We start from the raw sequence: 16,158 nt of genomic DNA on the forward strand, positions 1-16,158 counted from the left end.
ACTCATCCCTGCCAAGGCCCTGGAATGTCTCCCGGAGACCTTTGACCTTTAATCCTGCTTTCTTCAAGACTGGATTTTGAGCTCTTTCTTTGACTTTCTGAGGCTTAAGACCCTCTTCTTTCATGCTCTCTGAGAGCCTGCATTCCTGTTCTTCTTGGCTTAGCAGAACAGTGTGTAGACCTTCCTGGGTGCGCCCTCGGCGCTCCCCAGACTTTCTCCCCACTTCTCCCTCTGCTTCTTGTGTCCTCGCTGTCTGCTCTGAGCCTGGAGTTGTGGCTGCATGTAGGCTGGGTTTTGCAGAGGAGCCGTCTAAGCCACCCACACCACAGGTGGCCAAGGACAGTTTCCGTGCCCACGGTGCGCTGTGCTGTGTGCTGGTGCCCAGGGTCTGGGTGGCTGTCCCTTCTGCTGAAAGGCCCCTTACCTGCAGTTAAGGGCAGGAAGGGTAGTCACCTCCCACCCCTTGTGTTCTCCCGGGATAATCTTTCACACTCTTCCCGGCACCTCTGTGTCCCCTATGCCCAGGACCGAGACACCAGGACCCTTGCTGCGCTCCTGCTGTGACCTTCGCAAGGTCGTGGGTCTGAGCTGGCTTGACATGTCCAGTTTCTTCTGCCTCTTGGCCCTCAGGCATGTGTAAAATGGCGGTCGCTGCGAGGCTCTGTTGTCGGCACCTGCACTGAGTAATTACCCCTGGAATGTGCTGAGGGCTCGATTTCTCCATGCACAGAGAGGCTAAGGAACTTCACTGCGACCACACAGTCAGTGGCAGACCCAAGTTCCCTGATTCCCAGTCCCATCTCTTTCTACTGCACACAATTTCAACATTAACCTAAAACGACTTAACCCCCTGGGCCGGTGGGGGGTGTGAGAGCCAAGTCATGGGAGAGCAGGAGAAATGGCCGCCAAGAAGCCAGCACTCAGAGAGGGGACGGGGGAAAGAAGAAACCAGTCTCCTAGCCTCGTGTATTCAAGGGTGTTCATAGTGACCCTGTTCCATGAAGAAATCCGTGTGCTGTTTATTAAATGATATTTAAAGACAAGTTAAAAGAGACTTATTTTTAAACCCAAAATGTCTGTTAGAAGGAGTCGAAAGGACTACACTTCAGTGGTCTTGAAAATTCATTGACTTGAACCCCCCTCCCCCCTGACCTTTCTCTAGTGACACTGGGTACATGAGGTGTCACTGAACCGCTTGGGGCAGCTGGACAGGTGTGAGCTGAGCTTCTGTAGGAGGCATTTTGCTGGGTGCCTGGGTGACGGACAGGAGGAGGGGTGGGTCCCGCTCTCCAGGAGCCGAGAGTCTGTGGGGAGCAGTGGGGTCCCTGTGGCTAATTCCTGGCTCTCCCGGTCAGTTCTACATTGGACAGTATTCCTAAAATACTGTTTCACTTAAGACGAGTTTCCTGAGCTTATAACCTGCCTTGTTCTGTGCTGAAATGGCTTTTTGTGGGTGGGTGTGTTTGTATTTCTAGGGGTGATACCTGCCTTCCTCCCTGGGGGTGAATAATAACCACTCTGTGATATACGTAAAGACTGAGCGGGCAGCTGGTGGCCAGGACATCTGCGTGGGCATCAGACACACATGGGGACAGGTGTTCCTCAGCTCTTCCTTGAGCAGCTGTGCGCCAGTCATTGGTCTCTCTGAGCCTCTGTGTCCTTGTCTGTAAAATGGTCTATTTTAACACCACCGTACTTCCCACACAGATAGTCTTGGAGAGCCTGCCATGTACAGGTGTCATGCTCCAGCCTTGTCAACCAATTACTAGGCTGGCCAAGAAGTCTGTTACATTTTCCCGTAAAATAAAAGCGAACACATTTTTTATTTTCACGAACAACTTTATTGATGTGGCTATTTTGAGTATGTTGGCTCCTTCCCTCTACCGGCTTCTAGTGGGCAGAGGCCAGGGGGCTGCTAAACACCTTCCAATGTGTAAGACACAGCAAAAGATTTTTTGGCCAAAATGTCAACAGTACCAACAAACTTCGCAGATCACTTCTGACACACTCCATCAGTCACAGCACTTTTTCCATTCACGGCACAAATCTTTTCTTGCATTTCAGTCGTACCTTTACCTTTCTTGAAATAATAAAGCAGAAGACATTGAAAATGTTGAGTATTTTCATCCATCTTCAATATTAAAATGACTGTTCAAATTTCATCCATTCTGATCAGTAGTTTTAGATGCACGCTGCTATGACAGCTGTCACAATACAATCTAACTAAACTGTTTCGAATGACGTTAAAGACAACTAAGCGCTACTAGAGCCATCGTACAGAAAAACCGAACGGACTTTTTGGCCACCCCACTATGTACAGACTGACCCCCAGTGCGTGCGCAGACATGTGCAACTCTGGTGACTGGGAAGGGGCGTGACCCTGAATTTGGAGTCACGAGACTCTGAGCCTGGCCTTGGAGAGTCATGGACCCGAGCAAGCCTCCACTTTCCCGCTAGTGAAGACGGCGGGAATGCCCGGCCCACAGTGTGGGGGAAGGACTGATAATGACTCAGTAGCTGGGACTTGCTGAGAACTTACCTCTGCCTTCCTCCCCTCTCCCCTTTCCCCCGCTCTAGGCAGTAGCCGAGCCGACAATGAGGAAGAGGAAGAAGAGGGGGAAGTGGGGCTGGAGCCGAGCTGTGTTCCAAACTCCTACCAGATCCACCCTCCGCCTGAAGGATGCTGCACCACGGATGGTGAGCCTGCCACCCTGCTGGCCGGTGCCCGCGGCCCAGCAGTGGCTGTGCGCCGTGGGTGGCCCCTGTGCCCGCAGTCCCCAGTGAGCAGTGGCCGGGGCCCTCCCGTACCTACAGCCTTGGCTGCACTGCGCTGTGGGGACTCAGTCAGGCTCACAGCCCCTCAGCTGCTCTGTGCACAGCCTCCACTTTATGAGTGGATTCGGATCCCCACGTTCATCTTTCTACCTTAGGGACTTGAAAACTAAAATATATTTTCGCAGCTCAGGCGTGGCTCCACCGTGCGACTGTTGAACTCAGAACTGATTGGTAGGAATAATCTTTCACGTATGTTGGTATTTTACCGTTGAAAAAGCAGATATATGTTATTTCAGGAACCCTGTAAAGTCAGCATGTTAATCCCATGTTGCTGTTGAGGAAATGAGTCTCGGACATGCAGAGCGTGGTGACAGCTTGGTCCGGTGACAAACCTTGTGCCTGACACCCAGGGACACTTGGATAGACTCCTGGCTCTGTCGCTCACTGGCCAGACCACCTCTGAGTTCACGTACCCTGTCACCAGACCAGTCAAGAGGGGTCACTAGGTAGTGATTTAGTCAGTTAAAATAACGGAGCCCCTGAGATGAAAATAAAAGGCAAGCAGACACTTCACTCGTGCTGTAGAAAGTGCTAGTAAGGGGGTGGGGTCAATAGGGGTCCATGCAGGAAAGGTTCCTAACCCAGCTAGGGGAAGGCTTCCTGGAGGAGGTGGTCCTTTAGCTGGGTTTTGAAGACTGAGCAGGAGTTAGCCGGGAGACGCTAGGAGGGCTGGGGGAGCTGGGACCTTCTGCACAGAGGAGCAGCGTGTGCAAAGGCTTAGCAGGGTGAGCATATAGCTCATTCAGGAAACTGCTAGCAGTTCATTTAGATCGGGGCCTGACGTGGCAGGGCAGGGCATGGAGAAGTGATCGGATGGGCTGTGTAGGCCGCGTGCCCTGCCCGTGGGCCTGGACTTGACCTTGTGCAGGATGGTCGGCAGGAGAGGGAACCAGCCCTCACTGGGGCTGCTATTCCAGGGAAAGGGAAGCCAATACATTGGCTCTTCAAGAAGTAGGGTTTCCAGTGCCCAAGTGTTAAAAGGCCACCTAATGAAATAAGATGGTGGATTCTCCAGTGGCCGTTAGAGTGATTTTCAAAGAATTTCCAAGGAAGTGTGTAACCGCTCTGACTGCGCACAGCCTACTCCCCACTAGCTCTTCCTGAGGCAGGGGCCCCTCGGAGACTGGGAGGCGCCCAGGTCACGGAGGCTGCAGGCCTGGAGCTCAGAGAGTGTGCTGAACTTCCCCAGGAGAATGAAGGGGAACCGCCCAAGCCTGCGAGTCAGACTGGGCCCCACCTGGCCCGCTGCTCAGCAGTTTTGAGCCAAGATTTAACCTCTTGGAGCCGTGATTTCCGTACCTTCACGCTGGGGGCAGAAACACTTCCCCGTAGGTGACTGAGGGGAGCTTCGCAGAGCGTACCTGGCCTGGTGCCACACACCGTGGGCACACAGGTGCCCGGGCCCCTGCCTTGCCCCAGGGGCAGAGGGGCGCCCTTGGAGACTGCGTTGTCAATGGTGAAGCAGGTGCCGGTGGAGGAGAGTCGTTCGGAAGGGCCGTAGTTTGCAGGGCAGGCCTCGGGAGCATCCAGGTTCCCGCTAACTCTTTGTCTCGGTTGGAAACTAAAGGCTCATCGGGGATCAGGCTGAGTATGCCTCATCGAGAAAACCCTGGAAAGGGCCTGTCCCCCCAAATTCAGCTGTTTCCTTCTTTTTCCAGAAAATTTTGGACACCTGTTTTTTCAAGTAGGAAAAGTACAGGGGTGGGCATAGGTAGGTTTGCTGATGTGAGTGTGGGAAACAGTTTATTCTTGTATTATTTATTTGTATTACAGTTGTAAACCTACTTTTGCCCACCCCGTGTTTAAAGGTTCTTCAGGATAAAAGGTTCAAAGGGAATAGAGTGACAGCCGTCTATGCTGGGAGTCTCCTCTGTGCCCCTCTGCAGAGGCAGCCAGTGTCACCTGGTCCTCACCCCTTATCCCTGCCACTCTCCTGTCCTCATGCATATAAAATGCAGAGTGTGAAAAATATCAAGTCACTCGCAATTTCTTGCAGGTTTATCTTGTATGCATTTTCACTTACCACCGTTTTCCTGTGATTTTTCCTGTTGCACTTGGTTTGTAGTCATTCTGTGGTGACTCTACAGTCATACAAACAGGGGTCATTAATACCCAGGGTTATAATTTTCTCTCTCACAATCAGTTCTGAAGTCAACTGCCTCCAGAGGTAGGGCTGGTCCTAACAAACCCAGACTGTCCTCGCCCCTTTGCCCGTGTGGACCTGGTTCCGGGAGCCCCTCAGCGGTGCGCGTGAGCCCTGTTCGTTCTCCCCAGGGTTCTGCCAAGCGGGGAAGGACCTGCGTCTGGCCTCCATCTGCAGTGAGCCCATCGACGTGCCTGCAGGCTTCCTCCTCGTGGGGGCCAAGGCCCCCAGCCTGCCCGGCCATCTCCTGGTGTGTGCCGTGGACCAGAGGTTCTTGCCGGATGACAGCGGGCACAACGCTCTTCTTGGTAAGCTCCCCCTTTGCCCTCCTCCTTTGCCCTTCTCCACGGCTCCATCTGCGTGGTGGGTGGGGACAAGGGAGGCCTTGGGTGGTGGTGGGTAGGCCACCTTTGGGGCCTCTTCATCAGCATGTCACACACCCTATTTATGTCCTCAGTAGACTTTATAAGAGGAATGGCATGGAAATGGGATTGATTTTAAAACATGACTCCCTTCCTGCAGAAAGCCCATCGCTTAGTATTCATTGCTTTGTACCTGTGTTCACCCAGCCTTCCCTGGGTGCTCACCGGGTCAGAAATGGTACCCAAACCATGTCCTAGGCCCTCCTCGAGGGGATCAGACATGAGGCAGAAGGAGAGTAAGGCGTAGTGTGTGTTCCTGCTTCCAGAACGTACATATCCTGAGCACCCTCCGTCCATTATCTGCTTTGGCTTACCTCTCACCTCTCAAGAGGGGTAATTCTTGTCCTGGTTTTATAGGTGGGCTTGGACCTGTGAATGAACTTGCCCAAGGGTGCATGAGAAAAGAAACAGGGCCAGGATGCAAACCCAGTTCTTTCTGGCTCCACATTCTACCCTTCCATTAACGACCATTTCCCTGGGGCCCGTGTCCTGGTCAAGGTCAGCCTGGGGGAAATCGTGGCTTTGGTCTTTCAGACAACCTCACGGAAGCCCTGGGGTTGGTGCAGAGTTGAGGCCAAGCTTGCCAAGCCCGGCTGTGTCATTTATTGCGCCCTTACTCTGTGCCAGGCCCTGTGCCCAGCGCATCGCCCCATTAATGGAGCAAAAACCAGGGAGTTGTGAGGTTTGGACCGAGAGCCCAGAGGGCTGGGTTCCAGCCCTGCATGTGACCACAAGCTGCGCATGGCGGTGAGGCCTCAGGGTCCTCATCCGGCAGATGGGGCGGCGATGCCTACAGTGCCCTGCCCCTCCGCAGTCTGGCCCCTTCACCCGGCCACACGTTTTGTGGGCGCAGGAGGGCTGGTGAAGATCTGTCTGTTTCACGTGGAGAAGCTGGTTTGATTGTGAGCGTTTATGGGAAAAGCGTCTAGGTTAACACCTCTCCCCCTTTCTTCTGTACTTTGCATGTGTACAAACCCTGAAACTGCCCGTTCTCTTCCAGGTTTATGCTGGGCAGGTAAGCGTGCTTCAGCGGGGATTTATTGAGCACATTTTACGCCTGAAGTGCTGTGTTCGGGGCTGAGGGGTGGGGTCAGGAGGGAGCGAGGGCTGACTCAGAAAAGAAGGAATATTTCCTGCCGTGAGGGTGGCAGGGGGGGCGGGGGGCATCGGCACTTGTAAACTCTGAAACAAGGCAGATATGTGCTGACTAGGGGGACAGACATTGCTTGGGGACAGTGACCAGGGAGAGAAAAAAAGTTTAAGCCAGCTCTCTTTTGGGGCAGGTTCATGGGCTTATTGTAACTAGTTCTTGAAAACAAGAAAAATCCCAGTCGTTGATTGGCTCTCAGATTTAATTCGCTTCTAAGGCCACTCGGGGTGACCCGTGTTGGGAAGACGGCCTGGTGGCTTGGTGGCGTTTGATGTGGCGGCGGTGGCCGGGGTTTGCCTGACTTCCACTGCTTTGTGACTGTAAATGAATGGCAAGAGTAGTAAATCGAGGAGGTTCTGGGTCTTGAAACGTGGAGACAAGAATCTCTCAGTGCGCCCCCCAGCAGCCCCCAACAGCTTTAGCTCCTCAGGCGGAGTGCAGAGGAAGTGGTGGCCTTGTTAATTGCTCACCAAAAAGCCATCGGAGGTGGGTAATGAGGGCCGGTTGGTAATAACCCACGCTTTCTTCTTTCAAAATAACTTTATGCTCTCAGCTTGCACAGTTAACACTCTTTAGGCTTCCTGCAATTAACTGTGATGTCTGCACAGGACAGGGTGGCCCCGCAGCCCTCCGGGGACCGGGCTCAGGGCTTTTTAGTGATCTATAAAATGAAAGCTGTGGATAATCTTGGGGGAAGCAGTGGCTAGCCGCCCCCCCGCCCCCCCCCCCCCAATAACTGATAACGAAGAGAATTTTGTTTTAGCGACTTTGAATCAACTAAGGGATTTTGTCTGAGAAAGCTGAGAGATTAAAATCTAGGCGTGTGTTTCATTTTGGTTTTGGTTTTGTGTTTTTGTTTTTGGATGGTAATTTCTCTTAAGCTGGCTGATGGCAGAAACGCAGGAGAAGAAAACATGTAAGCAGAATGTTCATTTTTCAGATGGGAGCTAGCATGCTTTTGTTCATTCAGGCAGCAACAAATTAAGCGTTTTTGGCGTGTATAACCCCAAACTGAAGGGACGCCCTAAGTTCAGCCTGCAGCCCCACAGCCAAGTCAGACCAGGCCCCTCTTTGGGAGTTCCGCGTCTGGTGGGAGAACACAGGCAAAGCGAGACTCAGATCCACACCAAGTGGCCGTGGCAACAAAGCTGGGACAGGTCTCTGCAGCACGCTGTCGCCCGGCGTGCGACGTGATCGCTGCGGGATTGCAAAGGGCGCACAACTCCTAGTGATGGGAGACCCGCCGTGGGGCACGTGGGGCCCCAGTGGGGCCCTGAAAACAGGGTGACATTTTGCCAGCTGGAGAACATGAATGGCAGCTACTTTACAGAGACTTATCACATGCCAGAAACCCTGCTCAGTCGGCAGAACCCCGTGAGGTGGGCGTGTTATTATCTAGCCTTTAGAAACGGAGAAGCAAAGGCCCAGAGAGGCGAACCGACTTGCTCAGGTCACCCAGATAGTAAGTGGCAGCCCCTGGATTTGAACCCAGGTGATGCGGCCCTGGTGCTCGTGTCCTAGAGGACAAAGGGCATGTCAGGTAGAGGGGCCTCGTGCCTGAAGGATGGGGAATGGTGAGAACTTCTGTGGCCGCAGCAGGGGCTACAGAACGGGGCTCATTTGGGTTCTGCTCGGAAAAGGTTACAGTGTCCAGGGAGCCATTTTCAAATGAGAGGGTTAGACAGAAGAGGTAGAATCTACTGTCTCTGTCTTCCGTCTGTGACGGCCACCACACATGGCCGCCCTGTGTCACGTGTAGCTCTTCCTTCCTCTGCACCTTCCACATTGTTTCGAGGCAAATCCCGGACATCATATCATTTCATCTGTAAATGATTGACATGTGTCTCTAAAAGATAAGGGCTTTTTGCTGGAAATCCGATAATGTCATGCCTAAAAAATTGAACATTAATTCCTTAATATTCTCAAATCTCCAGTGTGTTCAAATTTTGTTATAAATTTTTCTCACAGTTGGTTTTTTAGATTAAATCAGAATGAGGTTCTCCGAAAGCATTTTGTCACTAGGCCTCTTAAATGTCTCTTATTAAGTCTCTCTTCATGTATACGTCCTTCCTTCCTAGCTTTTCCTTTACAGTTTCTATTTTAAAGAAACATTGGAAGGATTCAAGTAAGGCGATTACTATGTATTAGTTTGCGTTTTAGAAAGGTCTCTTAGAGGTCACATGAATAACTGATTTTCATTAAAAGAAAAACTGAGGCAGGGCAACTAGTGATGAGCACGTGGCAGGATTCCAGATAATTCCTGACAGTTGGAGCCTCCGAGTGTGATACCACCCACCCCCCCTGGAGTTTTTCCCAGATGGGCCTCCTGCAGCCTGCCATTAGCTGTGCTCACCACCAGCTGCCATGTCTGAAGGAAGCCACTGTGGATGCTTCAAAGAAGAATCATGTAACTTTGGTTCTGGGAGGAAGCATAGGGTTCATTTGGAGCCCCCCCTTCCCTTTTATGGTTGGGAAACTGGAACCCGGAAAGATGGAGCTACTTCCCCCATGTCTCTCCTGGCCGCCCCCCACCCCAAACTCTACTCTCTAATACAGCTGTGCCTGTTCAAGGGAGAGGAAGAAGAAATGATACATTACGAGCACCTACTATGTGCTGAGCACATAGTGGGCACTTTGCCCTCCTCATGCACCTTCAAGATGGATTTTTATGAGGACATACCATAGCAGAATAGTTCAGTCCCAACCCCCAGACTTCCCACCCTGCCCCCTGTGGGTGAGCTGCTCCCGCTCTGTGCCCTCGTCTGTGAACTGGGGAGCCTATGCGTTGTTTTGTAGGGCTCCTGGAGGTTTAAATGAGAACACTTATCTAAAGTGTTTGGCTCAGTGCCTGGCACCTGGTCTGTGTATAATACATGTTTGCTGTTACCATGTTTACAGATGAGAAACACAAAGCTCTGATGGAGTCGGGAGGAGGATAGGAACTTCCTTCCCGACAGAAGGGAGAGCCTGGCTTGGTGGTCAGCACACGTTCAAGATACACGGCTTAAACAAATGCCACCCACAGCCGCTAAACACGGCAAAACCAAACCCGCAGGGAAATCACACGGCGTCTCTGTGTGTGGTCGAGCGCGATACATTCTTATGGGCTATTTCCCCGGGGATAGTTCATCAGAGGAATGATTTCTCTCCAGTCTGGATATTTGGGCCTGGCAGGAATTTGAGGATTTGGCTCTATGGCACGCTTTCTAGGCCTGGCTCCTACAGAGATTATTATCGACTTCCAAAGAGAATGACATATTATCTTCCTCCTCATGAAAATTTCTGTTGCCTTTCAGACAGTTTCTTGACAGATGTTCAGCTGGGGTGGCTTAAACCACTTCCCAGTCCCCTGGGCCCGGTTGGTAAGCAGCCCTGCAGTTTTCTGCTTGGCTTTCAGCCGTCTCTCTGGAGAGCCGCGGAGTCTCCCGACCAGAAAGTCTGTGCCAACTCAGGAGGGCAGTTAGCTGGCTGGCTCCCTAACTACCTGCTGTACCAGGAAGAGCCCGGTTTCCATTTCCTTTTCGGAACCACAAAGAGGAGCTCTTGTGGTCTGTGGTTCCCACCCTGCTTCTGAAATGGCCCCACAGTGCACATTTGTGGCCAGGGCTGGCAGGGCGGGCCTTAGCAGGTTGCTCTCAGGGTCCTTGGTCTTGCAGCTCCGGTTCTTGTTCCTCCATCTTTTCCACACTCGGGGTCAGAATCCCTTCCAGGGAGCTTGGGAGGTTTCCCTTAGATGGCCATGGAGCTGTGTATCTCAAGGTTCCCATGTTGGGGACAAAGGGACTAATAAAAATGTTAGATTTCTGCTTCAACATGCACCAAAAATTTCCCACTGTTCACTCTTTCAGTTCCCTTGTTTCCTGTCTCCTTCCTTCCCTCCCGATACTTACTGACGATCTGCCACGTGCCAAGCACGAACATGCGTGTGTACAGAACAACACACAGCCCTACAGTTACACCATGACCCTGGCACTTGGGAAGCACGGGATAGTTCTGGGAGCAAAGACACGAGTTGCAGTAACTGTAACACTAAGGAAGAAGTTACCAGGCCCTCTGGGCAGCACACGGAGGCTGCGGGGGTCTGGAGAACAGGGAGCCCGGCCCTTTGGGACAAGGACGTCTCTGGAGGAGCGTGTGCTGGAGCTGAGTGAGGGGTGGAGTGCACGCAGACATGGCTCAGGGAAGTAGAGGACATGCCTGGAGGTGGAAGCAGGGGGGTGGGGGGGGGTCCTTTGGAATTAGACACAGCAGAACGTGGGCCAGAGATAAAGCTGCAGATGAGGGTTGGGGGGTCGGGGGCAGCCTTGGATGCCATGCTGTGGGTCTAGACTTCATCCTCATGCTAGGCTCGCATGCCTCACTTCCTGCATCTGCTTTAGACTGTTACTCAGCCTCTCTGGTTCTCGCGTTGCCCCAGAGAAGGCTTTGCTGTCCTGACTGACTGGTTATTGTCCAGCCGAGTGACTGGTCTAGGGGACAGGGCCTGGGCAAGGACGCCACTGCTTCTCTGTGCATGTGGGTGCCCTTCCTGCCCCTTCAAAAGACAAGGAAATACAGAGCACAGTGCTGGACACTTGCTTGGTGCCTCCCTTGTTTGCTCTGGTGTCGAGGCAGCAGGATTCTGGAAGATTAAACTAACCCGTACTTGTTATATGTCTAGACCAAGAGGTTCGTCGTACTTCTAAGGGCTTTCAAGGAATATTCAATTTGCTTAAAATAAAGCAGGTCTGAGAACCCACTAGGTTTCTGTATTGTAGATGTCTCATCTCTCTGTAGGGATGTTCTGAAGCGTCACCCACTGCTGTTATTTTGAACACTGGTCAGAGGCCTCAGGAATGTGTTTAAAGGCAGACCTCATGCCCAGAGCCACGTGGCTCTGTAACTTGTCAGCCAGAGAATATGATAAAGCAAGTTAGTCTCAGCCTCAGGGTGCCCCTCCCAAAGGGCTTTGTACCATAGAAACCAGATGCACCAGGGGCCAGGCAAGGGCTTAATTCAGATCAACCTTCTCAGGCGGGGTCAGTGCGACAATCAGGGACCAATGCCGAACTGTCCCGTCTCTCTGCAGGTTCCGTTGGTTCTGACAGGTGCCATTTGGATAGACGTCACGGTTCCTAAGGTCTTCCCAAGCTTGTTCTCTGGGTTTTAATACTTTGTAGGCAGTGCATTTGCCGTCACCACTGTGTAGACAGCCTTGCCAGAGCCTCACAGCTGATGGCAACTCCCAGAAAGGTCCGTTCTGGCCTCGGGTAGCAGGACGCTGGCCCTGTGACAGCCACCTCCTAGCATCGTGTCCCCACTGCTCCAGCAAGGGAGCCCCCAGAAACCCCTCCCCACTGCCCTGGCCATGCACTGTGGGGCGTTCATTTCTTTTCAGCAATCCACTGAATCCAATTTCTTGACTCCAGGATGGGAATTTGGACTCTCAAGGGGTCTCCTGGTGTATCTAGTGTTGGTGAGCAAATGCTGAGGGTCTGCACCTGGCCAGCGCCGGAGGAAATCGGGGCGGGCCAGGTCACGGCAGGTACTGGAGCAGCGCCGACCCCTGAACGAGACGTTCTCGTCCTGTGAAGTTTGCTCTCCAGGCTTTCAGAGGTGCCCCGAAGCAAGCCCACCCCTCCCAGCTTGCCTGGGTCCATCTCGGGACCAAGTCTTTCCTTGATCCTTCTTCTGTTGGAGCCCAGGCCATCCCGCGCCCTGCAGAATTCTGCAGTTGGTGGTGGAGGATGCGAACGGTCAGAGTTTTGATGAAACGTGTGTTGTTTGAAGAGGACTTCGGGGCTGAGTTGGAGACAGTGATGGTTTGCTTCCTCCTCTAGGATTCTCCGGGAACTGTGTCGGCTGCGGAAAGAAAGGCTTCTGTTACTTCACAGAATTCTCCCAGCACATAAATCTTAAGTTGAGCACTCAGCCCAAGAAGCAGAAGCACTTGAAGTATTACCTGGTCCGCAACGCACAGGGCGCTCTGACCAAAGGGCCTCTCATCTGCTGGAAGGGCTCAGGTGAGCGGCTCCGCTCCGTGGGACGGGGTGGGTGACGGCGTGTGGGACCGAGGTGCCACTCAGCATCACGGGTGTGCAGTTTGTAGTGCCCGCCTACTTGTGTGGGCCGCTTAAAAGTTGCCAGAGGGCCACCCCACGCTGTTCTTTCCCACTGCGAGTGTTTGGAAGGTTCTCACGTGGGGTGGTTTGTCCCCAAGGAACACTGCCATCGTGTGGAGACGTTTTCGGGGGTCGTGCCTGGGAAGTGCTGCCGGCCTGTGTTGAGTAAAGGCCAGGGGTGCTGCTGAGCACCCTGCAACTCACAGGACGCACCCCCACCCCCCAGCGAATTACCCACGCTAAAATGTCCATGCCGTGAGGCGGTGAAACATCCATTTAGAGAAACTTGGCTTGAATAATGGTGTCTGGCCCCCGAACAGAAAGACCAGCTCCCCAGGGCCCGGGCCCTGGAAGAAGTTGCTGGGCCTCACTCCCCGCATCTGCCTCCCCTGTGGGGGACAGGGGCGCTTCGCTGCAGTCACCTCTGGAGGGGGGGGGGCGGCGTGGAGAGGCAGGGGGTGGATTTCAGGGGCCCAGCCTTAGCGGCTCCCCGAGATGCCCCCCGTTAGCCAGTGTGGAGGGGCATGTTCCAGAAGCGCTCTCAGGGAGATGACCAGGAGCACCAGCCTTGGGGCGGCCCCTCACTTGTCCACATCGGTTCGCTTCCGGCCCCCTGGGATCTCCCAGCCAGCTCCCATGAGCACAATGGGGGCTTCAGGAGGGGCTGCCTCCTCCCCCCAACTGTTCCCACCACTTTCCCCTTTCCCTCTCCTCTTCCATCACTCAGTAAAGACTGATACCTTTTGAGATGCCACTATGTGCCGGTGCCAGTCACTTTTGGGGTCCCGGGGGGGGTGGGCAGTGGAAGGGTTTTGATCACTGGCTGTGACCAGACGCCTCGCAGGTTATGTGCGTCACTGGGGCAGCAGGCCACGCACAGGCTGGAGGAGGGGACCGGCTTTGCCTTTACCTCTGAGAGGTGCTCTGTTCCTTCCTTGGACTTGAAGGGCAGAGATGAATGACACATCTGTATCATCTGCTTTTCTTTTTTCCCCAAATGCTCACTGTTGTCCTCTCCTGACAGTCTGTGTGTCCCTCAGGTGGACCCCTACGTTTGGCTTAGAGCTGTGGGGGTCATCACCCCTCCCCGCCCCCACGCCGCCCCTGCTGCGCTGAATGGAGCGAAGACCAGGGAGGCGAGGGCGCCGTTATGGTGTCTGAGTTCCTGGCTCCCCTGCAGGACACATCCCAGCCTAGGAGACCGTCTCGTGGTGGGGGCAGCACTGAGCTGGGTTTCATGGCCATGTCTTGTCCCCTAGAGTTCAGAGGCCGGCAGGCCACCGCCGGTCCTTGCTCCAGTTCCGTCCTCCCGCTGCTGGACAGCTCCGGAGCCCTGGCTGCCTTCTCCAGCGAGCCCACTCCTGGCACGAACCCCAGCATCCCCACGGGGGCCCAGCTGGCAGGTGAGGTGACGGTGACGGAGCGGCCCGAGGAGCCACACCCATGGCCTGGCACGCCCCCCAGTGGGGCTGCTTGGCTGTGGACCCGTCCCAAGAAACGGGCGCGCTTCTGCTCTTTCTGCAACAGCTTTGCATTTCGTCTTGAATTTGGAATGGTTTGCCACACAGAATGCTTTGTTTTCACTTCGGAAACGTGTTCTGCATTCCTCTTTGCTGTGTCATGTGATCCTCTGGGTGGTGGGCTGGTGGGATCTGTCTGCACCCCTGGTCTGCAGCACAGAGCTCGCTGGGTGACGGGCACCAAGTCAGTGTCGGGACTGGACTCCTGGGAGGGGCAGGTGAGCCTGGACGTGCCCTTTGGCCAGGGCCCAGTGGGTCCCCGCGCTGGGCCTGTCTCACTGAACCCTGACGAGCCCCCTGAGCGCAGGTTCTCGTGTCTCCATGGTACGGCCTGGGAGGTGGGGGCTCCCCGGTGCGGGCCGGGGTCCTACAGGCAGGCACAGGGAAGTCTGGAGGGCAGCTATTTCCGGTGGAAGCGTTCAAATGTGAAGGATGTCAGCACAGTAGGGGGCGGCCTTCCTAGGGATGCGGGAAGGCTGGTGGCTTTCATTCCCCTTGCCCAGAGGGTCGGTAGACCTGCCCTGAGAGGGGGCCGGAGCCCGTGCCCCACCTGGCCTGTCCCGTCCATCCCGAAGAGGTTGCACCTGGGCTGAAACACGCGCTCCCCCGGATACCACGCCTCCCTCCCACGTGGTGTCTGCTGTTGTCCTCGTTGTGCCGGGGCCACCTGGGACCTCTGCCACCAGGCAGCTGAGAGGCCAGGGCTTTGGCATCAGAATGCCGGGGCGTAAGTTCCAGCACTGCTGCCTTCTCACTGGCCACTTAGGGCAAATACGTGACCTCTTTGAGTCGTCCCTTTCCTCACCTGTAAGGCTGGAGAAGCTCCGTTCTGTCTCATTGGCAGGTGGGCTGTGAGAATTAAGTAGGATTGCGGTGAGAGCAAATGCTTAGTCTTACTGCCTGCCGGACACTTTTCCACGGACTGGACTCGTCCTCCGCAGAGCAGCTCTGTGCGGCCCCTGTTTTGTGGGTGAGGAAGTCGGAGCAGAGGGAGGTGGAGGAGGGTCCCAGAGCTAGCGCAGTGAGCCTCCGAAAGCCAGGACCCACGGCTGCCCCCAGCATCATCCTCAGACCCGGGGAGGCCCAGCCTCCAGGAGCTGCCTTGGCCTTGGCGACAGCAAACTCGATCGCTGTCCTGAGCGTGTCCGATACAAACCTGACCCTGGAGGGTGAAGGAGAAGGTGGGAGAGGGCTGGAGCAGTGTCGGGGCAGTCCTGAGTTCACGGAGCCCCACTGGCCGCTCCTGTCCCTCTGGTCCTTCCTCCACCAGGGAATGCGTGTGCACATGCGTGTGTGTGCGTGTGCATTTGTGTGCGTTTTCTCAGTGGGGAGGAATCGCTGTGCTGTGAGCTGACCCGCCCTGTCTCGTTCTCTCTGCGCAGGACCAGCCCCTGATCACCCCCCACCAACCGCAGCAACGGGCCTGGCTGTGTTCAATGGCAAAGGCTCCCCGAAGCACCAGCCCCCGGTGAGGAACAAGCTGTCGGTGGTGACGCAGCCCTCAGCACTAGGTAGCGTGGCCTCTCCTGGGGGTCCTGCCCTGCTCGGGTCAAGGCTTTGGGGGGGGGGGGGGGGGCGTGGGAGCCTCCTGGAATTGGTGTTGCTCGGAAGGAGAGTCTGGCCAGGTTGGCAGGTGCCTCCCGAGTCTGCGGGGCTGCGCCCAGGCCCTGGTGCTAGGTGCTGGGTTAGACCAAGAAGCCGTGGGAGCCTGTCACGAGGCGGGCGACTTGTCTCATTGTGAGCCACCTCTCAGGAGGGCTTTCACGTCTGGAGAAGCAGGGGACAACATGGTATCGTGGGAACAACATTAGATAAATATGGATCCAAAACTCGACTCTATCTCTTATTAGTCGGGGGATCTTGGATAAGACTTCTGGCTAAATGTTCCCTCATCTGGAGGTAAGAGTTCTGCTCTGAGGGCTGTATGGAGAGTCAGAGAACATCTGACAGCTCACTAAGGGCAACTTACTGCCACCCATCATCAGCA

General features: G+C 54.6%; 1 protein-coding gene across 2 annotated transcripts in view; it reads left to right on the plus strand.

Moving 5' to 3' along the window:
- Nucleotides 1-16,158, plus strand: part of GREB1 (growth regulating estrogen receptor binding 1) — a 63,703-nt gene that overhangs the window by 2,744 nt on the left and 44,801 nt on the right. For both annotated transcript variants that reach the window (XM_090280922.1, XM_090280923.1), the window contains exons 2-6: nt 2,578-2,697; nt 5,110-5,286; nt 12,370-12,552; nt 13,911-14,054; nt 15,554-15,682. In XM_090280922.1, the coding sequence (XP_090137048.1) occupies nt 2,578-2,697; nt 5,110-5,286; nt 12,370-12,552; nt 13,911-14,054; nt 15,554-15,682 (753 nt within the window). The remainder of the gene's footprint in view (nt 1-2,577; nt 2,698-5,109; nt 5,287-12,369; nt 12,553-13,910; nt 14,055-15,553; nt 15,683-16,158) is intronic.

The sequence above is a fragment of the Furipterus horrens genome, unplaced genomic scaffold (genome assembly GCF_987537825.1).
Source record: "Furipterus horrens unplaced genomic scaffold, mFurHor1.1.pri manual_scaffold_6, whole genome shotgun sequence".
In the NCBI taxonomy this organism is placed as follows: domain Eukaryota; kingdom Metazoa; phylum Chordata; class Mammalia; order Chiroptera; family Furipteridae; genus Furipterus; species Furipterus horrens.